General features: G+C 40.8%; 2 protein-coding genes across 4 annotated transcripts; one reads left to right on the forward strand and one right to left on the reverse strand.

Moving 5' to 3' along the window:
- Positions 1-1,747: 1,747 nt before the first annotated feature.
- Positions 1,748-23,275, forward strand: selenow2a (selenoprotein W, 2a). The gene is made up of 5 exons (XM_031318816.2): positions 1,748-1,759; positions 19,578-19,667; positions 19,931-20,028; positions 20,210-20,286; positions 22,290-23,275. Exons 2-5 carry the CDS (start codon positions 19,636-19,638, stop codon positions 22,371-22,373), a joined length of 291 nt encoding a protein of 96 aa, XP_031174676.1. The 5' UTR covers positions 1,748-1,759; positions 19,578-19,635; the 3' UTR covers positions 22,374-23,275.
- On the reverse strand, positions 8,101-17,011 carry si:ch211-214j24.15 (GTPase IMAP family member 8). 3 transcript variants are annotated; one of them, XM_035996751.1, is made up of 5 exons: positions 14,594-15,451; positions 12,694-13,404; positions 11,877-12,521; positions 9,415-10,125; positions 8,101-8,672 (listed from the first exon to the last, which is right to left on the reverse strand). In XM_035996751.1, the coding sequence occupies exons 1-5, from the start codon at positions 15,378-15,380 to the stop codon at positions 8,662-8,664; spliced, it is 2,865 nt and encodes a 954-aa protein (XP_035852644.1). In that variant the 5' UTR covers positions 15,381-15,451; the 3' UTR covers positions 8,101-8,661. The 3 variants fall into 3 exon arrangements, with proteins under 3 accessions (XP_035852644.1, XP_031174653.1, XP_035852643.1); XM_031318793.2 differs by lacking the exon at positions 8,101-8,672 and adding an exon at positions 16,433-17,011 and having other exon boundaries at positions 9,309-10,125; positions 14,594-15,280; XM_035996750.1 differs by lacking the exon at positions 8,101-8,672 and having other exon boundaries at positions 9,309-10,125; positions 14,594-15,450.
- Positions 23,276-23,817: the final 542 nt, after the last annotated feature.

Below are 23,817 nucleotides of genomic sequence, written 5' to 3' on the forward strand. Positions count from 1 at the left end.
CCCAACCTGCCAGTGGATGTCCTGTTGGGAGTAGGAGAAGATGAGTTTGAGGGGACGGCCAATGATTGGATATGTGCACATTAGCAGCAGTTAAAGGCAGCTCACAGTCATGTGCAGAGGCAAATGGCACTGCATGGAGCTCTGGCCCTGTGGTAAGGATCGGTCCGTGGAACCAACTCTGGGGCTGAGTGCGGAAGCTGGCATGCAGCAGAATGTCTATGGGTGTATATTGTTTGTTTCATGGTATTGGTTGTATCCTTAAATGTGTTATTCTTTTGTTGTATTAAGGGGGAGTTGGAGCAGAGTGTTAAGACCTATGCCACTGTTTTGAGGTAGTTAATGTTGTTAACCTGTATCGCCATCAAAGACAAACTAAAGTTGTGAATTGAATAAAACTCTTGCCTGCTGATAAAATAGTTTTCGGCATTCATCTTTAATTAACCTGCACACGCATTACAATATGTTGTTTTGGAAAGAAAGGCTCCAGTTGAGTTTTCGAATTTCATTTTTCAGTGTTTTTTACACCACAAAATCTAATTTACTTTTCTTCACACTTTCTGGGTAGCAGCAGAAGGATATAGATCTTTCAAAACACAGATAAAACAGAAACTATCTGTATGGTTAGATAAAGGCTTTAGGTGATCGAATCAGGAGGGTACATGGGAAAATATGTATTTTTGTAATATACTGTAGGCCCATTTAACACGTATAACATATTTTGCTTCAGTTTTCTGAGGTACTGTAGCTGGACTGAAAATAGTTTCAAACATAACCCTTATTCCCATTTACAGTAAACAGAAAGGATCATAAACACAGAACATCTGCTGTTCTCTACCAATAATTAGATTTAATAAAAACACTTTAAGACTGGATTAAGAGAAAACCATTTAAAAGGTTTTAAGTGCTACATTGTTCTAAACGAGATTACTTTTTACCCTGTTTAGATAAGATAACTTATTTTACAAAAAAAAAACAAGCTATATTAGTTTTGCAAAAGCTAGCAGACTTTTACATTTTCCCATGTAGATTGTCTGATTGTGTTCAGGGGACCAAATGATGCTTTGTTGCCTTTTTTTTTGTAACTTTTTTTCTCCTGCTGCATCTTATTAACAATAATCCCATCTTTTGTATTATACCAGAGGGGCTACTTATTGCCTTAATCATTTGTTCCTCTTGAAAACCACAATAAAGATGTTTATAAAGTGGTTTTCAAAGCATCCTTTAGTTCCTTTATTCCTCACCTACTCCTCCCCCTGCAGTGAGGTGAAGCGCTGCCTCAGATAAGACCATTTATGAACCACTGTTATCTAGAGAAGTAGCTCTTATCTGCTTTCTTACCGGCTTTTCTCCGCCCTCTTCAGCTAACCACTATAACAAGCCAAATGGATGGGCTGCTTCACTCAAGGTAACGGTGATGGAACATTGATGGCGTTGGTGTGATTTTAAACCTTGATGTCTATTGAGGCATTATTCCCTGCTTCTTGAGTGCATCGAGTGCCTCGGCAGATAAATGGGCTGTCTCCTCAGCACCAATCAGAAGAGCCATCGTTGTGATGCACAAATTGCGATTCAAATATATTCAAATTTGAGTATTGCAATTATATTCTCTCTGTTTGCTCAAATAGAAGAAATAGAACATCTGCATAATACCCCTCTGCAGGCAAATACATTTACATTTCACTTGCCTTGCACACATTGTCTCACGCAGGCATGACGTCCTGGGATTAAAGGAGCTACATGTCTGTGAATAAGGCAGGATGTTGTTGTTTTAGGCTTCCTTTGGCCTGTATGAGCATCCTGGGATCATACAGGCCGCCACTGTTGCTGCTGACTTCTTCAGCACCTGGAACATCATGTGGAAGGAGACAGGAGAGGGATGCACAACAGGCCAGGAGAGAAATCGAAACAAATGAAAAGAGGTGTTAAGAGCAAAGAGAAATAGAGATGGTTGTCAAAAGGTGAGCTGTTGACTGAGAGCAACCCTAGGATGAGTATCGACAGCAGCGCACAGAAAGGGAAATAATACGATTAGCTGGTTGGATGGTATTGAATAGAATCACAGATAACCTGATCCTCTTCCTCTACCATCCTCCAAGCATCCTTAACTCTTCCTAATCTTCCTGAGCTCTGGACTTCCACAAACAGCTCAATACTCTCAAATAATATTAAGTAATCAAGGCTTTAAATCAGATGCTTGATCACTTTTTGTAAATCCATGTGTGGTTTTCGGCATTTCCTCATCTTGATTGGAATGCATTGTTGCATGCAATGTGTAAAGTTATTAGGTGCATTTGTGCGTCATGTTTGTTAGGTGTGTAGTCGTGTTCTGTTTCTGTCCCATCATGCTTTTCGTCTCATTGGCAGTGATCAAAGGCTGTAACCTTGTTTGGGTCGGACATGTTCACTCAACCAGCGTACATGGCTGGCTGCTAATGTCCTGGAAATCCTCAACACAGGCACAAAAAACCTTGTGTGTGTGTGACACCATATTGTATTTATTGCATTAACTACAATTCACTGCTCTAAAGATAAAATCTGTATTCATTCTTGGTTTTCTTTCTTGACCTCTGAACCTTGAACCCAGTACACGTTTGAAGGCTCGTCATTTAGCAACAGAAGGGGCTACACACATAGGACAAGCTGTTACAGAAAGCTCTGGACCTCAGCTGTCATGTAGATATGGTCACTAAAGTTTACCCACTGTAAGCACTGTCAAATATGGTAATAACCTATTTTCACCTATTTAACGATTTGATTTTCAAAATCTGATGACACCAGTGTGTTCCCCATCCCAAAAAAAACAGGGTGTATCCAAAATTCTACACTGCCAACTTCTACTTATGAGAAATATACAATTTTTTTTTTTTAAGTCCCACTAGGCCGGCGGGCGGCAGCAATCTGTACCTGTTACAAAGCTAGTGTACTTGTAGTTCTTCTGGGGTGGGTGGGCTTCTGTTTTTCTGCTGTCTGCCATGAATGGGCTTCATTCCATTTCAGATTGCTGCCCACCGGCCGAACAGTACATGAGACAAGTACATGAAACTGTATTTTATTATTATTGTTATCTTTATTGTTTAAATCCTCAAATACAATGTTAGACAAAAACATCAATATTACGAATATTATGTATTTTTGTCTTTCCTATCCGCCGAGCGGTAATCACTACGTCACTTCCGGAGTATTCCGCTGATTTTTTTAAACGTTATTACGGTGCATAACTTACTGGAACAAAACAGAGCAACGTGTTGTTGCTGGTGACAAAACCACTGATTAAATATGTACATTAAAGCGATACTGGCGTTAAAGACCCGCCGATCGCTGTCCGATTCTCTGATATGAATGTACTCTGAGTTGATTGAACCAACTCAAATCAGCTGTTCGGGAACCGAAAACTCAGAGTTTCCCATCTCAGGGTAAATCAACTCAGAGTTCAGGGTTAGACTCAGAGTTTGTTAAACCTTACTGAAACGGGCCCCAGGAAGCACCATGACATATCTCTCTTTACACAACATACATCCCATCCCATTAACCTCCTCACATCCCTTTATGCTGTTGTCATTCAAGCCACAGAGGCTCAGGCTTCTCCACTCAACCATACATTGTCTTCCTCGGGAAAAGACTGCAGTATCATATACTAGCAAAAGAGGATTGAAGTCAGCCACCCAAATATAATGTCAAAGATTGTATCAATGCCAGAATAAATTCATGTATCCTGCCATGTATAAAATAATCACTATTAGCATGTTAATGTGACACTGCAAATAAATTCATGCACATTCTAGCCAATGAACCAGTGGATCCCACACTTTTTGGCTTGTGACCTGTTATGACTCCTTGTTTAGAAACCATGTTTGGATGCAGTTCAACCATAAAGGTATTTTCCAGGGTGCCACGCTGCAATCCTGGACGCAGATAGTGGACATGTTGTGAAAGCAGATGTTTAGATTCTGTATGATATATATCTCATTTAAGTGCTTTTGACATATCGCAGTAATAAAACGCTGTGAAAGCATTCTGCCTCGTTGGCCGGCGTTGGGAGCTAAATGTCTGAAGGTGAAATTGACTTCAGGGTGAAACCACAAACCCAGTAAGCCTCCATTGATTTACATGGGGCTCTCCTCTCATCCCTCCCTGTAATAGCTCTCGTAATAGCCACTTGTGAAGCAGATGGCGTCTAAATTTTTAACATACAACTGTGTTGCTTTTCCTCTTTTGTGGTCTCCAGTCGCGGGGTTAATGATTTAACGAGTGAGACCTTCTGAGAAACAGAAACATATTCAAAATGGAGCTGGAATTCGGTCCACTGGTGTGCAGTTATTTCCCTTAATTGTTTCCTGAACTTTGCCCTTGAGGTTTTCCCTGACCCGGCATATCCTGATGGGGCTCAATGACAGACGTGGATTTGAGAAGATGGAAGAGGGTGAGTCCTGAGTGTGTGCATGTGTGTGTGGTTGATGCTGGTCCAGTCCAGGTGCCACCAAAAGCTAAATGTACCTCATTTACTTCTGACACACACTCCTCCATCACCTCCACATTTGAAGCCTGGACTTATTCAGACTATTCCTGAACAATTCCAGCGGAATTGTTCCCACAGGCTGAACGTGACATTGTAATGGGTTCTCGATGAGGCCAGAAGCTCCCACATTAATGGCTTGTGCTTCCTTGATTGATTACAGTTTGGAATCAGAGCTGAAGACTTAAGACTTAAGGTCACTAAAACAAGGACTTGACGTTGACTTGGCTGCTGTGAGACTGATTCATGAAGACTTGATTTACATCCATCCTTCTGTCCATCTATTCTCCATCACAAGGTAGCCCAGAAGTCTTTCTCCATATAGTACCACCCTGGGGGATCTGGAGCTTTCTCAGTCCTTAAAGACTTGAAAACTGGAAAAATAAAAATAAGACAGCAGCAGGTAGGCTTTGTGTAGCATGATCACATCTTGCATCATTAGTGCTTTGACCCAAAGTTCTGCTGAATTAAATGAACAGAATAATACAAAGAAAAGCCTGCTGTTGTAGAGATGCAATGGATGGCACAAGAGTGGATTACGCCGCACACTTTCGGACGGTCTCTCTGGTTGTATTCACGAAAAGTGACAGAGGTAATTTTGTGAAAAATGAAAAAGAGAGCTTTGATTGTCAGCAACAGGTCACCTTTCTAATTTATTAAACTTTTACTCTGAAAGCACTTAATCTCAGCTGGGCAGAAAAACACTCTTAACACAGCTTTGAAATAAGAAAGGTTTAAATGCTGTTTCATTTTAATGGTCGGCATTCAGAGACCTGAAAGATTTGCAAATTATGTAATTTGCTTATGAAGACTTGTGGATGTTGGACTTGTCCTCAAGGACTTAAATTAGACCAGAGGAAACACCAGAGTTGACTAATTGTTTTGAGTTGCTTGAGATTTGATTTAAATGCTCTGGTTGGGAAATGTCGGTGTGATATTGACACAACTGGAGCCTAAAGAGGAAGAAAAGTTTACTCTAAAAAATAATAATGCATCCATGCCCACACTCCGTGTGGCATCACCAAAGTGACATCACAGCCTTGACCTAAATGGTGTTTCAGCCTCAGTGATTGGGACTACACTTTCCAATAACTTGCATCACCCAACCATGATGACGGGGCCTGATCGCCAGCTGTTTCAGTACTGTACTCTCTGTCAGTAGCACTGTGAGGTCGTGATGCAGACTTTCTTTATGGGCTGGAAAGGGTGGAAAAGGTCAGTCCTCCCGCTGAGGTGCACTGGTCGAGAATGTACCCTGTCCCAGACATCACCCCCCGGGGGGGCGTCATCGTATCAGAGCATGAAGGGAAGTGGAGGATGGATGATTCCTTTACACCAGGTCTAAATCATCTTTTCTCCATCCATGTTCCCAGCCTCTGCCCAGATCTCAGCCTGCTTTTCTTTTTTCCACCTGGAAAAATAGCAGGCAGTGAAACGTGATACAGGGCGGCGGGTGGGGGGGGTCATGCCGGTCGCTGCTCTATCCCGCTAATGGAGATGGATGTGGGCTCGGAATTGTCTTCCGAACAGCCTCAATGACGGAGAGAGAGAGGAGATCCATTTCTCCTGCGCTTCCTCCCAGGCTGCTGAACTCCTTTTTTGAGAGGGGGGGGGGGGCTGAGCACTCAGGACTTGATTTGAGAGAAGGAGGAGAGAATGGGATGGAAGACAGAAAAAATGAGAGTGGGTTGAGAGAAAATGAGCGGCAGGAGAATGGAGAAATGACATGTTGACAAACGGAGCAAGATAGATGATAAGACAGCAGGTAGAGGGGATTGAAGGAGTAATGATATTCAAAGAGGTACAATGCAAAGAGAGAAAGCCCCAAGAGGAAGACTGACAGAGATAAATAGACCATGATTACCTACAAATCACTCCTTTGCTATTATGCCTCCAGTAAGTCCATTCTGGGAATGTTTTCATCCCTTTCCTGTATTCCCACAGTTGAGATTCCTCTTGTCTTTAATCACAGTTATCACAACATTTTTGGAAGCTTTTGGGCTGAACACCGGGGTTATCTATCAGTCACTGTTAATGAAGAGGCAGGAAAAGACCACTCATATAGCAAGAGGTGATGTATATTTAAAACTGAATTACAAGGTTTTTATCTCAAACGGCTGTTTTGATCATCTACATTCACATTGCAGAAAAAAGTGGCCAAAATCTGATTTTGCTTTGCTCATATGTGACTCAGCTCAGTTTTTTTCATGACAGTGTGAACGGTCAGGGAAATGGGACGCCTGAACTTAGTGTCTTGCTGCGCGAGTCCTGCAGTATACCTTGACATCCGGAAATTCAGGATGAAATCTGTTTTAGTGAAGCCATTCACATCACAATCCCACCACTCCTGGCCCTGACTCCGCATCCGCACACACTGAAAGACTCTTTTCCTCATTCTTGTCCTGGTTATCATCTGCTCACAAATTCGCTGGCTTCTATCCTATCCAATATTTCCTATATTTCTAAGCAGATTTTCTATGCTGTATTTGGATAAAATGTCATGTCATCATGTTTTTCTTTTATTGGCAAAAATGGGTTAGCATACCTCTCCGCTCACCGGGAGCATCTAAACAAACTGCAACAATCCAAACTCTTAAAAAGCAGCGAGTCAAATGCATAAAGCATCACAATGCAGGCATATTGTGCAGTGGCATCAGCTTACATGATAGCTGGCTATTTTTAGGTTTAGATTTTCCAAGCATTTATCTCTCACTGCCTAGTGCAACTTTAATAAAAGGGAGACACAATGATATTGTTTGGGAGAAATAAACACATCAGATCTGAGCAGAGATACTAAATAGAAAATGTATGCTTTTAGATTTCAGTCTCACACATTCAGATCAGGAAACTAGATCAAACAGCTTTAGCTAGTCTAAAATGGCCACCTGCCTCCTGGTGTTACCATATGTTTTTATCCTGCCTTGACAGTAGAGGATCTTCACAGTGTTTACTCTGCCAGAGCCTAATTAGCCTCAGCAGTAGTGTGTGTCTCTGTGTGTGACTCACTTGAAAGCTCTTGATAAATTCCGGGGAAAAGCCTTTTCGATGGAAGCCGCAACAGATTCACTGTTTTCTCAACAAAGAAAATGGTCGGTTGGATCGACTTCCTGTTTTTAACCACTGTCAGAGTGGTTGGCTGGAAACTGGGCGAGGCACACATGTGAACTATCCTGCGCAGATGAACAAGGTTCATTTCAACCATTCAAGGCTTAAATGTTTGTGCAGGAAGCTGGCACGCTGCAGGGAATCACTTGATATGAAAAGTGATATATTAACATTTTCATTTAGATCTTGTTTACTCTCGAGTTGTACGTTATATGGCCAAAAGTATTTGGACACACATGCTTCCAACATGGGGTCAAACGTTTACGCCCCTGCATTGTGACGATCACGACTTCCGTGAGATTATAACCTCTGTGTACACTATTTTTAAGTTCTTCATCCGCAGTTACTTCCACAGACCCTGTGTTGCCAAACTTATATAATCATTCCTAAATATTCTCTCGGCCCCCTACCAGCTAAACTTTTTAAACATCTCTGGCCATTTCTGTCACCTACGATGACGAATATTGTCAATTTATCACATACGAAAGGCTACTGCACCTTGTTCTGTGGTCTTTTAATAATTCATCTCTAACCTTTCATTCTTTTTGCTTTGCTGTGTGTGTGTGTGTGTGTGTGTGTGTGTGTGTGTGTGTGTGTGTGTGTGTGTGTGTGTGTGGTCTGTAACCTTTCCAGGTCTTTGTGGCAGAGCGGAACCTGGAAGGACATCTTCCTGGGTCCATATTCCTCATATATGTCTACTATCTATCTACCTAACATTGTCATTTTATTTCTCCATATTGTAATTTTACATACATACATTATGTGTATTTCTGTCTACTCTGTACGCAAAACATTGTCTGTATTGGAAGAGGGATTCCTCCTCTGTTGCTCATCCTGAAGTTGTATTCCTTTTGTTAGGGAGTCTGAGCCTAAAGAGGAAGATACAGGGTCTCATATGCTGTACAGATTTATCTTGACAGGCCTGTACAGTGCCCTGACCTCAACCCCATCCAACACCTTCGGGATGAACGGGAATGGTGACTGCGAGCCGGGCTTCATCGCACCATGCTCTTGTGGCTCAATGGGAGCTAATCCCCCAAATTTTATGGGAAGCCTGAAACCAGAAGAGTGGAGACTGCAGATTAATGCCCATGGTTTTTGTATGACATGTTTCATAATCACATATGGGTGCAATGTCAAAGTGTCCACATACCATATAGTGTATGTCTCTTCATCAAATCATCTAAACTTTAATTGTCTCAAAACTTACCTGCCATTTAGATCAACAGACAATCAACTAAAGAAGTCTCAACAAAAACTAAAAACCTTTGGCCACATACTGTAGTGCATATTGTGTATATTGGAAAACATGAGAAAATGTTTTGCTTTTCTTTCTTTGACTACTGCAGAAGTGTGATGTTTCGGCGGCCACATAATAACCTACTCTTATACAACAGCTCCCCCTTGTGGAGAACTAACAAACAAATCAAAGAAACAACAAAATTGTAGCTCCCTCAGTCAGAGAAAGTGAAGTTTTGACTATTTACTTTTTACTTCTTAGTCAGAAAAACACATATACATTCATTTTCTTTTATTTATTTTTTTTAAGATTATTTTTGGGGCATTTTAGGCCTTTATTTTGACAGGACAGCTGAAGACATGAAAGGGGAGAGTGAGCAAAGGGCCGCAGGTCGGAGTCGAACCCGGGCCCACTGCGTCGAGGAGTAAACCTCTATATATGGGCGCCTGCTCTACTAACTGAGCTATCCGGGTGCCCATATACATTCATTTTCACTGTATGAGAAAACAACATACTTCATCTTTATATCAACATGTATTATTATCATCCTGTTTACTTTTTTCTCTGAGTTCCTGTATGGCCTTCCAGGTGTGCTCCAGACTCGTCCTCATCTCGGCCAGATCCCTCCTGATCTCCTCAAGCAGCTCCAGCTTTGACAGTTTCCTGTCGATAGATGAGAGCACTTGCTTCTGTCCAGCCTCCTCCTCGACGACAGCATCCCGCTCCGCGGTGGGAAACTCAGCTTCAGGTTCCTGAAACGACCCCATGGCTTGCTCCCAAATCTTCTCAAAGTAGGAGTCGATGAAGGCTTCCAGCTCCTCCAGGCTGCAGCTGTCATCCCACTGGTCGATCAGCGCCTGCAGACCTCCGGATTCAGTGAGCCTCCCAAGAGTCCGCTCTCTCAGTGCAGGATGGCAGAGGGAATGCACACTGATGCCATTTTCCTCCGCAATCCGCATCTTGTGTTGTGTTTGAGGTAAAACCAGAAGCATTGTTGGATATCTGGATGAGAACAGACGGCATTCACCGTTCAGTCTCAGGTGCAGATCATCAGTAGGGAAACAAACAGGCAGATTTATAGTCCACCTCAGTGCTTCTCTACCAGAGAGCATTGAGGCCAAACAGGACATGAAGCTGTCTCTGTCTTGGATGTTGAGTCCAGTCCATCCTCGTCTTCCTGCTGGTAGTGCCACTACCAGGCCACCGTTATCTGGGCCTCCTGAGCAGTTTGGTGATGTTTGAGTAGTGGGGTTGGCTGATTCAGTCACTGTAAAGGAAATAATAATGGTGGTAAGATTTCACGCGAGCCATAAAAATACCAACTGATGCTTTAACGACCGATATAAATCATCTTATCTCTCTATTACAGATATTGCTGCCACACTGTTTACACCATACACCAGTTTTAATTTGATCCCTCCCCATGTTACACCTGATATGACTTGTCTTTTCTTATTTTAGATTGTATGTGCTGCTTACTCTGTGATTTGTAAATGTTTTTGTTTTAATTTGTAGCATAATGCTGTTTTGTATAGTGCATATTATTTATTTGTTGTGCATAATTACATCCTATTTCAATAACCAATTTTAATTTAATAGCTACACATTTAAAAAACACTGTTTATTAATGTGCACTGCCGCTGTCAAGTTAAATCAAATAATATATAATTAGCTGATATTAGCTTATCACAGATATATCAGTGTGCGTGCTGGCAGATGTACAGTGCAGTACATAGTAAATGTTGAACAGGCTGCATGTATTATCAACACTAAATGTTATTTATTTGCAAAATGTTAACTAAAGTTTTTTTTATATATTTGCATTTGTTGTATTTTATTTATAATTATTCATTTACAGTCAAATTTGCTGTTACTGTCATTTTTTGATAAAATAGCATCTTTTATTGTTTTATTGTGAAATAATATCCTTTTTTTGTAAAGCTATTTAAATCCAAATTTGTGGGAACTATATATTATATTATTACAAGCGTACATTTCCCTCAAGTTATCAGTGAAACAATAAGTTGGTATTTTTAGTTTCTGTCTCCCCAATGAGTTTTGTGGAGCTGATAGTCTTAATTAGCTTTGTATCAACTCATTTGGCAATGGCTTGAATGTAACGCCGTTCAAAGCTAAATAGGGCTACAAATAACAGTTCATTGTTGATTAATCTGTTGATTATTAAAAACGTCACCCTGTTTTAACTACAAATATGTCAGATTCTCTAAAACAGTGGCTTCAGATCCTTTTTAACACCTTAAAAAAAAGTAAAGTCTACTTGTGACCCATCGTCAATTGGTTGCATATTGCAAGTTAACATAATGAAAATAAGTGATAGTTCAAGTAATTTTTTTGGAGGCCTGAGGAAGTAATATTATCCAGTAGATCTGTCACAAAGTCTGCCTCTCTGTCCCTCCCTTCAGCCCCCTGTATTGCAATTCTCCCTCCATCCACCAGATACTTACAGACTTTCCCACCTGCCCCACCTTACCTTTTTTCCATATATTTTTTTTAAAACCTTTTTTTACCCTTGTCAGCCCTGCCCTATATAACCGGTCCATTTCCACTCGTTCTCTGTCAGATTGTCAATGTTGTTTATACCTTTCTGTTCCAGCTAACTAAACCTTGTTCTGTTGTAGTTCCAGCTTGTGTCCTAACCGTTCTTGACGTGCTCAGCTGTCATGCCCCCTTGGATTGTGTGAGTGTTCGGAGTGCCTTCCTTTTGCCAACATAGGAGCCTGTTCCTGACCTTTGCCTCAAGTACATTTCCCTTTATCCTTTTGAGTCCTCCTCCCTTTGTTTCCAGAATTCAGCGGCCGTGACAAGATTAGTGAAATGTATAATTTCTCATTTTCTTATTTCTATCCTGTTGATATGCGACCTCTTATCGGGGGTCCCTATTGGTTGGGTAGGGACCCCTGATATACAAACCACTGCTCTAAAAGAACCATATTGTTACAAACTTCGGTCCAAAGAAAACTGTCCGGGGAAAAACATCAGTGCATCAGGTTTACTTACAGTCATGGGACAGCTGTTGTCTGCAGCTCCTGAGCATCTCTACATCTTTTTTACGCAGCGTCACGTCTCGTGAAGAAACACTTTTCCACATGGGATCACCTCTGTGAAGAATAGCCAGCCTTTCTTTAACCAGCATCTCGTCTATCAGTTCGATGAGCTCGTAAACCTGAGCTCCATCGTCCCGGTGTTTATTGTCCAGGACGTGATATCTGTTCCCACACTTCTCAACCAGCCTCTGCAGCGGCGCTCCTTCACTCTCCATGCGCTGCTCGATGCTCGTGTCGCCCAGCCAATCGCCGTAGCTGAACAGGACCACGGCTCTGCTCCACATCTGGCCTCCTCCTGCCTCCAGCTGTTTCTCCATGGCCTCCATGTGGCTATTTCTGAATGAGGAGCTCACATTGACAACCAGAAGGATGGCACAGGATGCCACGAGGAGGTCAGAGGTTATAGAGAAGCAGCCCGGTGTGTCCAGCACTGCCACCGTCCTGCCGCTGATTTTGCCTCGTTTTTCGGAGCAGGAAGTCGTTGGGGTTCCTGTGTGGAAGCACTCTTTGCTCAGGATGGTGTCTCCACATGAGCTCTTGCCTGTTTTCCTGCCACCAACCAGTACTATTCTCAGTTCTGGAACAGGGGTGAGCTTCTCTGTTGGAAAGAAGTTTCACAAATCAAACAAACTCTTACTGGTTGAATTGTGTCCAAAAATCTAAACAGAAAACAACATCATTCTCAATAGCTACATTAAATAGTGTTTATTAAATAAGCAAGACGAGATAACGCTGACACTGTTCATCACTTTGAAATGTATCGAACGCACCCAGCTGAGACCTCGCCATCTGCCTTCGTTTCTCCTTCCTCGCCACTCTCTCCTTGGCTCTTTCCTCCTCTCTTCTCATCTTCCCCTCCAGCTGTTCCATCACTTCCCTCTCTATTTCATAATGCTGGCCAGCGTTGCAGCCGGCCAACATTTCCTCAATCTTCCCAATCAGCTCTCTGACTTGAAATCCGTCCCCTTTAGTTGTATTGTCCAGGACATGATACCGGTTGTTGCATCTTTCAACAAGCCAGCGCAGGGGCTCTCCCTCGCTCTCGATGCACTGCTCCGTGGTCGTGCCTCCCAGCCAGTCCCCGAAACTGAACAGCACAATGACACGACTCCAAATGTGGTCACTGATCAGCTGGAGGTGCTCCTGCGCTGCCCTCCTGTAGGTTTCGCTGAAGGCTCTGTCCACACGGATCAACAGCAGGAAGACATGAGGCCCCGGAGGGCAGAGGGACAAACTGAGCACCAGCTGTCTCCGGTCGAAGACGGGACTCTCGTCACAGAAGTAGTTCATCCACCAGCCCGGTGTGTCCACCACCGTCACCTGTCTCCCAAACACCACTCCTGTTCCAACCACGCACTGGGCGGTTCTCCTCACTCGCTGGCTGCTCTCTCTGCTCAGGATTGTGTTCAAAGTGGAGGTTTTCCCAGAACCCTTTGCTCCCACCAACACAATCCGGATATTAGTAATGGGCCACAAGCTATCTGAAAGAATGAAGTGTGTTTTTTAGACTTCTATTTAATCCATTTTCAGGTAGCACTGATTTAATGATTTGCAGGTACAGAAACAGATCGGTTACAGTAATAGTTCAACATTTAGCGAATACACTTTTTGTCCTGAGTTACCAGTAGATGAAAAGATGAATACCCCTCTAATATACTGTATGTCTGTTTAAGCATGAAGCTGGAGCCAGCAGCAAGTTAGCTTAGCATAAAGAGTTGGTGAAATAGTTACCCTGGCTCTGTCTGAAGGTCAGGGGCGTAGCACAGAATTCTGGGCCGTGTAGAAAGGCATTCTCTATGGGCCCCTCCCCACATCCACAGCTATTCATTCTAGCATCTTTTTGGGCCCTCCTCACATGAGGGCCCTGGGTACTCAGTCCCCTTTCCACCCCCAGTCCAACACCCCTGCCGAAGGTAAGTAATTAACTCAATAATTAACACGTTATATCAACTTTGTTTAATCTGTACAAAGCCGAAGTGTAAATACGTTAATTTGTAACTCTACAGACATTATGGTGCAGACTTGTTTCTTAGTCGGGCACAGTGATTCCCTGGAGTATGTTCCAAAATGTTTAAAAACGTTCAAAAGTTTTTTAGACTTTAAACGGTTCTTGGAAATCGAAAATGAAATGTGTATTAATCCGCAGCTGAAAATAGTCCCCAACAAATGCACTATTTACTTCTGTTTAAGTAATGTTTGCTAATACCCACAGTGCCCGGCTATTTTAGGAAATGAGTGAGGGTTCTTTTTTTAAATGACATACATATTTGTGACCTGTTTTGTCAGTAGGAGCCAAAGAGCTTGGAGCGCCCAAGCCACGAGCAGAGTAGGAAAGTCAAAGTATTAAGGGATGGACAAAGGCATTTTAGTTTCAGTTTGTTGACTCTAGGACACAGGGAGTAACTGTTAATAATCAACTAATTATCTGCAGCAACAAAAATATCTTTGGAATAAATTCTGCAATAGTTTACATTAACAGCAATACAAATTAGGGCTGACCCCAACCTGGAGAAGAAGATCTAAAGACAGTATACTCAGCATTGTGTTTGACTGATCGGAAGGAAGTCTCTGTGAAGAGCAGTGTACAAAACACCAAAATCCAGATTGTGGAGATTTTCTCTTTAACAGCCAAACATAAGTGAAACATTTCAAAGATCATGATTCACTCACCTCTCATGAGAGACCTGTGTTTCCTCATTCTCACAAACCTCTGCTGAGCCCTCTCCTCCACTCTCCTCTTCTCCTCTGCAGTCACCTGTAAAATGTTTTCTTGCATTTCAAACACTCTGTTTCCATTTCCCGTGACAAGTTCCTGTATCTTCTCCAGCAGCTCGGTGACTTCAGTTCCATGCCTCGAGATAACACTGTGACACCTCTGACCGCACTTGTCACTGAGCCAGCGGAGGGCCTCCCCCCCCCTGCGTACGATCTCTTCAGCTCCTGTGTGTTCAGACCAGTCAGCAGAGATGAAGACAACCATGCAGTGACTCCACACCCTCTCACCCAGCAGCATCACGTGCTCCTCTACAGCCCTCCGACGCTTCTCGGAGAAGCCCGACCTCGCCTTAATTATGATCAGAAATACATGTGGGCCCGGTGAGCACAGAGACATGCTGCTTACAATCTCCCTCTTCACCAGCTTGGGCGTGTCCTGAGAGCTGAAGTCGCACCACCAGCCGGGAGTGTCCACCACCGTGAGCCACCGTCCCGCCACCATGCCCAGCCTCCGGGAGCACGAGGTCCTCTCTTTGGTCCCAAACTCCTCTTTGCCCAGGATTAAGTTCCCCACAGAGCTCTTCCCAGAGTTTCTGCCACCAAGAAGGATAATCTTTAACTGTGATGTACACCAGCCGTCCCCTGACAAAGAAAAAAGAAGGAACACACAGAAAGGGTTAACAGCAAAGCTATATTGACTAAAAACTAATTTCTTGTTGCTAGAAGAAAATACCAAATGCATTCAGACCACAAGCAAACACATGCAACTGTGAGTCATTTAATCCATGAGTTACTTTACGGAAACTGAAGCAGCAACAACTTTGATTGTGTAACTAACGATTGTTTGATTACTTTTCTAAAGCAAGAATTTAGTAATGATTTCCTTTCTTTTTTATGATAGTTTATTAAATATCTTTGAGTTTGAATATACTTAACTTATTATGCAGCGACAATTTTGATAATTGATTAAGTGTTTTATTTTAAGCAAAGTGATAACATATTTCCTTGTTTAAGCTTCTCTAATGTGTATACTTGCTAGTTTTCTTTTTCTTTTTTATTATAGTAAATTAGTATATTTGAGTGAGTTTTTTGGGTTTGGATATTAGTAATGGGCTGTAACCTGAAAGAATGAAGTGTTTTTTTTAGACTTTTATTTAATCCATTTTCAGGTCACACTGATTTAATGATTTGTAGGTACAGAAACAGCTCAGTTACAGTAATAGTTCAACATTTAGCGAATACACTTTGTGTTATAAGTAACCATAAGATGAAAAGATTGTTACCTGACAAAACCAGACAAAATAATAACTTAAATGCCATTTTATAGACCAATTGGTTGATCAAATAATTGAAAAATAAAGTGGCTGTTTAATTGATGACAAGAAATAAGCATAAAAAGCCCCCGAATGACATAAAACTACAAAAACGTATAGTATAGAGTTGATTCTGTTTGGTCTTATAAATATTATAAACTGAACAAATAATATAACCTTAAATCCTTCCCTTTTAAATCATATCATTGACATATGATTGTTATATAAAACCAAGAGATTACAGGCTAATCAATCAAATACAATGCACAAAAAATAATGTAAGCGTATGGGATGCAAAAAGTTAAAACATGCCCCAAAACAGTAAAAAATCAATAGATTATAGATAAAATATTAAGAAGACATTTAAGATTATGACACTAACAATGACTACATAACTATTACAACACAGGAAGAAAAATAAAGACAAAGATCATCGTGGGTATAATGCAGTTATTATGAGACATCAAGAATTAAAACTTACATGCTGACAGCTCACTGGTTGCCATCCCATGTCTCATTCTGAAAACATCTAAAAACAAGTATACTTTAAAACAAACACCATTTATTCATATGTCACGTCCGTTTTTCCGTGTTCTTTGTAAAAGATCTGGACAAAGCTTTCTGCTGAAGGAGCGATATACTGGCAGAAGTTTGTGTTTTATGTGTTTATGAGTCTGAAGGTTGGTTGTAATGAGTAATCAGACACATATGCAGTGGACAGTAACAACCACACCTCTTAGGTGCAGGTCGACAGTCCACTCTGAAGAGAAACATAAAGACTGTGTTAAGCATTTAGTATTTACCAAACACAGACAGATAGTGAAGACAGTTCATCCACTTAGCATTACAGGGTTATCAAGTGAATTTACCATCACAGGACATTGGACATATGGAAAGAAATAAGAAGAACTACATTAAACTAGAGGAATAGAGGATTGTTAATATGAGCAGCATTTTAAAAAAGTTGGTAGTTCTCGTGAATAATGATCATTAAGCTGTTGTGGGATTTATACATTTAAGTACTGTACACTTTGAGGTACTATTCACTTGAGTACGTCCTTTTCTATTTTAATCTTCTAATCCACAACAATACACAATAATTTGTTTACCCTCTGTCCATGTATTTTAAGTTGGGAAGCGAACCCTGTAACTTCCATGTTTACCTTGGAACAGCTACTAACTTAACAGTAAGCATAGTTATATTCTTCATTTCAAAGCTCTGTATCTGAATGATGCTAATATTCCATAATGTGTAATTCAAGTCATGGTTCTATGTTCCAATGTTATAGTGCATTGTGTGTGTCACCCTGCATCATTGGTGGTACTCTGATTAAACACAGCTTTATTTATGGATATGCACCCTGTAAGAACAATATGAACTAAAATGATACTAGTCTTAAATAGATTTTGACAGTGACCCATCTCACATTAGAGACAGCAGAATTGGCCACTGGAGGTTAATGGTGCATTCATGTGCTCCTCGGAGGGTCGTTCTTCCGACTTTGGTGTGGTACTGAGCTTTAGGCCTACATCGTGCAATAAACATATATTTTATCTTTATTAATGTAAACTTGATGACTGGTAAATGCATTGAAGAGATGTTTTTTGGGGCAGCTGTGTTGAAGAAGATGACGTCATAACTATAGCCTGCATGACGACATGTGCTACGGACTGTGTCGCTGAGAAACTGACGACATATTTTGTAAAAAGTATCAAAACTCGAAATGTTAGATACATTTTCATGTAATAACCTTGAAGGTAGTCTCACATTGCCAGACCTTACTTCACAGCATTGTGAAGTAAGGTCTGGCTCTACCACAGATACTTTCTGGGATAGGAGAAAAAAACTCTCTAGGTTGTTTGCATTTCTTTAAACCAATCAGAATCGTCTTGGGCAGCGCTAAGCTCCAGACACAGCAACGGTGGCTCTGCAAAATAGTCTCGGGAAGGAACTTGTTTCGGTGGAACATTTGCACCCCACAATAGAAAACGTCACATACAATATTAAATGAAGCGTGAGGTATTTCAATTAGCTGGATACATTAAACCTCATTTGCACTGTACTTTGTCCACAGCAATCCCCACCAATCTTTTTCCCAAAACATCCCAGTTAGAGAGTAAATGCTGTAAACATATTCTTTTTTAAATCTTTACAATCATTCCAAAAAAGAACCAAGGAGGCCTGCTTTGTTGCATGATCCAAATTTTCTTCAAAACTTGCCATTTTGAGCGTGTAGCTTGCTAGCTCGAACCCTTGTTTCCCGAAGAGTTTGAGAACGGAAACACACAGAGAGCGGAAAGTGAGGCGCACCGTAGCAGATGTCAGGCAATAATCCTGGAAATGTACTTCCGTTGATCCAGACTAACTCGAAGGAACCGATTCTGTAAAAAGAGTCTGTCCGCCCATCACCACAGACAAAGGGGGCACATAAGGCTACACAAGGCAACGAGGGTGGGAGGGAAAGGTGACATAAGGGCTGATCATGTATGTATTATAAGACATGAGGTGAAACACATCAGAGCAGAGCAGGCAATCACACAGGCGAGAAAACATTTAAAACAAGTGTGACACGTGAGGAGAGTGACTTTGCAAAATGAATAGTAAACGGACTAACCAAAAACCCAGGACCATGACAAGTAGTCCAGTGCATGGTTACCAATTTAAGTGTTGGGCCCTCCAAAGGGTCATAAGATGAATATGAGGGGTTGTAAGACGATTAATGGGAGAGGGAGGAAGAAAAGGTTCAGCTACAAACATTTCTATTCAATGTTTGTGAAATAGGCTGGATCATTTTACTTCCCCTGGGCCTAAAACAGTTATTGTTTTACACCACTTTGTTGAAGGGCCCCCAACTACACATATATATATATATATATATATATATATATATATATATATATATATATGTATATATATATATATATATATATATGTATATATATATATATATATATATATATATATATATGTATATATATATATATATATATATATTTTGTAAATGATCACAAGCCAAAGGACACTGGATCACATGTTGTTTAGGTAAAAAAAAAAAAAAAAAAAAACGTGAATGTAAAAAGTAGGCCTACTTTTTACATTCACGTTTCAGACGGGTTTTTTTTTTACAAAATATTGTAGGCTAGTAGCCTAAAACAAGACTTCACCCGCCAATCATGCTTTCTGGAATGATCTTTGCCTTGAATAGCACGGTCCTTTACATTAACGATAAAGATCAAGACACAAATAAATCGTTGGTCACAGTTAAATTATAATGCTCTCAGCTGAAATTTGCAAAACAAATATTGTAGGCTAGTAGCCTACAATATTTTGTAGGAAAGAGAAGTGTTGCATTAAATGGAAATACTCTAGGGCAAAATTGTAGTAGTACAGACGTCCTTAGCTAACATTACATTTCAGCCATGTACTGTAAATAAAATTGCATCACTTTCCTGTTGGAATGACCAGAGACGGTTGGTATGATTATGATTTCAGCTGTGTTGATTTATGTCTCCCACTCCATGCTCCCAGAGGCTGTCTCCCAGTTTAAACCCCGCCCCGCTGCCCGACTCGGTGTTACAAAAGCAGCGAACACAAACCCAGCTCCGTACCGCTGCCACCGCCGGAGTAGTCTCGCTCTCGCATAGCCGCTAGCCAGACCGGAGGAACAACAAACAGCAGCTACAATGGGGGTGGTAACAATTAAAGTCGAATACTGGTATGTACATCTTTTGTTGTACTAATTTTTATTTTGTGAACGTTTTTAGTTAACCTGCGTCTGTTTGTGTCAGGGTTCGTGCCGTGAATCCTACTTTAAAGACGTAGCTACATTGTCACTACAGATGAATTTAGCAGCATTAGCTAGCTCAAAGCTAGCTATCTTAGCTTGGTCACTGGGCAACAGTAGTAACGTTAGCTAATGTTAGTAGGGCAAACAGCAAGTATTCTGCTTTTAAAATGCATGTATGTTTCCCCTTATAGTGGTAGATGAGGTTACGAAAGCCGCTATCAGGAGCTCGCCCGGGTTGTCAAGGGTGAGTTTCCTGATGCGGATGTGTCAGGCTTCACGGGAAGACAAAGTAAGTGTTGCTAATTTGTTTTGCAAATTTCAGCTGAGAGCATTATAATTTAACGGTGACCAACGATTTATTTGTGTCTTGATCTTTATCGTTAATGTAAAGGACCGTGCTATTCAAGGCAAAGATCATTCCAGAAAGCATGATTGACGGGTGAAGTCTTGTTTTTATTTTTATTTTGAAGGCAGCTTTGAGATTGAAATCAACGGTCAGCTGATCTTCTCCAAGACTGAGACGGGCGGGTTTCCATATGAGGATGACGTGAGTACATCATAGCAACAACAAACCGGTTTAACAGGCCCGTAAAATGTAAATCATACGGGTGAAGACTACGTACATTTCGTCAAGTAGCTACTGTACTTGAGTACAAATTTGAGCTACTGGTACTTTGAGTATTAACTAAAGGTATCAGACAGCTTTAGTTACTCTAAAAATTAAGATATTTTTTTATTATATGCAAAACATATTAAGCTTATAAAAGTTTTTTTTTGTGTGCAAATTTCCAAATATTTTGATAATTGTTTAAGTAGTTTGACGGCTTTTAATTTTGAGTTTTGGACAAAACAAAGAGTGAAGTTGTCACTTTGGGCTCTCAGTAAGTGTGACTATTTTCTTAAATTTTTACAAATTAATCAATCGATTTTTGATGAAGACAATAATCACAGATTAATCCATAGTGAAATCATTAGTTGCATTCAATATTCAAAATTGTTATAAATGAGCTCCACCTCAAATACAAATAAGTACACCACTAAAACCCTGCTTTGTCATTAGTGCATGAGTAAATAAAGTTTTATTTATATAGCACCTCAAAACCTAGGTTACAAAGTGCTTTACAAAAAAATTAAATGATTTAAAAGTACAAAACACACATTACAACAGGAGAAAAAAAGCACAATAAAAACAGGAACAATTAGAGACATCAGGGATCACTATTCATAATAGAGCACATGACTCAAGTAACAAACATTTATAAAAAAAGAACTTCAGCTGTGACCTAAAACACTCAAGAGTTGGCTGAACCGAATCCCAGGGGGAGACGGTTCCACAGCCTGTGACCCAGGACAGCAAACGCATCGTCCCCTCGTGTTTTCAATCCTGTATGAGGTAGAACTAGCAAGCCTTGTTCAGAGGACCTGAGGGCCTAGCAGAGGTATACAGCATCAGTAGTTCACTTATACACTAGAGCAAGACCACTCAAAGCCTAAAGCTGCCTACACATGATCCACGGCAAAACCGCGAGCAGTGCGCGACGCCAAGTCTAGCGCTCTGCCTAGTTGGGCGGCATCGCTCTCTCCATAGGAAAACAATGGAATGGCCAACGCAGAGTGATTTTTACCGCGAATGCTGTGTAGGCGGCTTGATAGATAAGGAAGAGGATCTTGTATTGAATCCTAAATTTAATCGGAAGCCAGTGAAGAGACCTCAGAAAAATGGTGATGTGAGAGCGATATGAGGTCTTGGTGAGTAGTCTAGTCTTGCTGCAGAGTTTTGGAATAACTGTACAGCGTCTTGGCTTCGGCTGGAATAACATTATAATAGTCTAAGCAAGATGACACAAAAGGCATGGATAACCATTTCCAACTGCTGGAAAGATAACAGTGGGTGTACATTTTTTATCTTTTTGCAGTATTCCTCAGGTGGAAGTAGTGGGACTGAATAACTGTTATGACGCGTTTATATCAAATTTCAGCTGGTAGTCAAAAGTGATGCCTAGGTGTTTTGGCAAAATATTTTCTATTAGTGGCCAATGACCCAAGGTGTTGGGAGGATGTTAGTGGAGACACAGATGATAATAATAACATAAAACTTTGAAACATAATAATGATAAAACGGTCACAGGGGACATTTTTCTCTGCTGGTATATATATCTATCTATCTATCTATCTGTCTGTCTGCATTCTTTTTTTAGATTTTTTGAGCATTCACGCCTTTTAATGGATTCCTATCCATTAGACATGAAATGGGAAGAGAGAGGGGAAAGACAGGTTGGACTCGAACCCTCGAGGCATACACCTCTACATATGTGCACCTGCTCTACCAACTGAGCTAACCCGGCCACTCTGTTGAATACTTTTAATACTTTTTAATACTAACTTAATTTTCCTGATTATACTCAATGCAGGACTTTTACTTGTAACAATAGTGTTTTTACAGTGCGGTATTGGTACTTTTCCTTAAGTAAAGGATCTGGAAGCGTCCTTTACCGCTGGTAACTCAAAACAATAACACTCTGAGTTTATATTTTTCTTTTTCTGCCACAGGTCTTGAATGCAGTCCAGCAGGCCCACGATGGCAAACCTGTGCAGAAGATCACCAAAAGCCGTGCGCCATGCGTCATCATGTAAACCTCCCCTCAGTCCTGCAGCATCAAGACAGGCCAGTGCAACTGTTCACTGCCAACAGAGATGCACTATGACCACTAGCTGCCGTCTTTGACGCAGATCCCCAAACGTCTGGCTCCCCCTCTTAGTTCTCATTGTGGTTCTCCAGGCTGTTAATGATTACTGTAGCCTAAACTGCCTTAACGGTTAAAGGGTTATAGTATGATGAATCCATTCCTGGAGTTTCCTTATTATAGGAGCTGTGATGGGGAGAATATGTCACAGAAATTTTGAAGGGATTCCACTTTACTTCACTTTTTTTACAGCCTCATTGCCTGGTATTCTCTAACTGCCTATTTTATGTTTACTGAGCTCACGTACAATTACCAATTTCATTGAATGCAAGTACCATGCAAAGTATTTGCACGTATAACTTTTATTTTTTTTAAAGGCAGACTGCCTCTTGGTTTCTGCGTCATGCATTGCTCTATGCTGAATAATCTTTTACTGAAGCATTTTTCTATTAAACTAATTAAAACACTCTGATTACTGTAAAGGCTGTGAATAGTGAAGCAATGTTATATATTATGAGTGAATGCTAAATGAAATTTATACGTATCAAATTGGAATTTTTCTTTTTATGCTAAGCTCCTCTGCCACCAAAAACATGTATGTTAGCTTAGTGCTCCTCAAAAGGCACTGGCTAAAGAACTTGTTGGTTCTCCGGGTACTGCAGAACCTTTAACCTTTTTCTGTAATTTAAACTGGTCAGGTACTAGAGCGATCATCAGAAGTGCTTCTGAAGACCACCATCCACTGGTCTGTCAGCTCACACTCAATTGATGTCAAGCTCATTTTCCACAAATCATCTTGCATTGTTCACTCTGATGTCAAAACTTTCAATAAATAATGGTTCTCTAAGTACAGTTTGTCACTTTTTCATGATGTCATCATTTTCTTATTTCAAACATATGTTAATTAAATACAGACCAAGAGCTATTATGCAAGAATCTCTTGTAAGTGCGCTAAATTTAGCCTTCTCTTCATGTACAGTTTTAAACAACGCACATCTATTATCTAAGAATTTCTTAACTGGCTGTGGTGATGATGTGCAGCCTTAACATAGAGCTGCTCATCTGGGAGGTGTTTGAGTAATGAGTCTCTCGATAATGTTGGCCAGCAACTGCCAATTATGTTGGAGCACAAGTTGAACAGGTTTCTCTTTGTTATGTTCGTGGCCTGCATAGCAACAGTTGTTCGAGTCAAACAATGAACATAACAACAGTCTTATTTTTATGCTCAAGTTCCTCTCTGCACCCACAAAGAAGTGACATTTCTGACAATGAAAATTATTTATGTCACATTCTTCTGATTTGTTAAATTGGACGTAAGTTAACAATTAAAAAGCAAACAACTTGTTAACCCTTGGGGGGGGGGATACAGACTGGTTGACCTTTTCAGTATTACA

This window comes from Sander lucioperca, chromosome 21 (assembly GCF_008315115.2).
Source record: "Sander lucioperca isolate FBNREF2018 chromosome 21, SLUC_FBN_1.2, whole genome shotgun sequence".
Classification (NCBI taxonomy): Eukaryota; Metazoa; Chordata; class Actinopteri; order Perciformes; family Percidae; genus Sander; species Sander lucioperca.

Coding starts and splice junctions, on each gene's coding strand:
- si:ch211-214j24.15 (XM_035996750.1), bottom strand. CDS start 15,380: ATGCATTTGGTATTTTCTTCTAGCAACAAGAAATTAGTTTTTAGTCAA. Junction 13,405..14,593: donor ACACAGGTCTCTCATGAGAG/GTGAGTGAATCA, acceptor TCATTCTTTCAG/ATAGCTTGTGGCCCATTACT. Junction 10,126..11,876: donor ACAACAGCTGTCCCATGACT/GTAAGTAAACCT, acceptor TTTCCTTTACAG/TGACTGAATCAGCCAACCCC.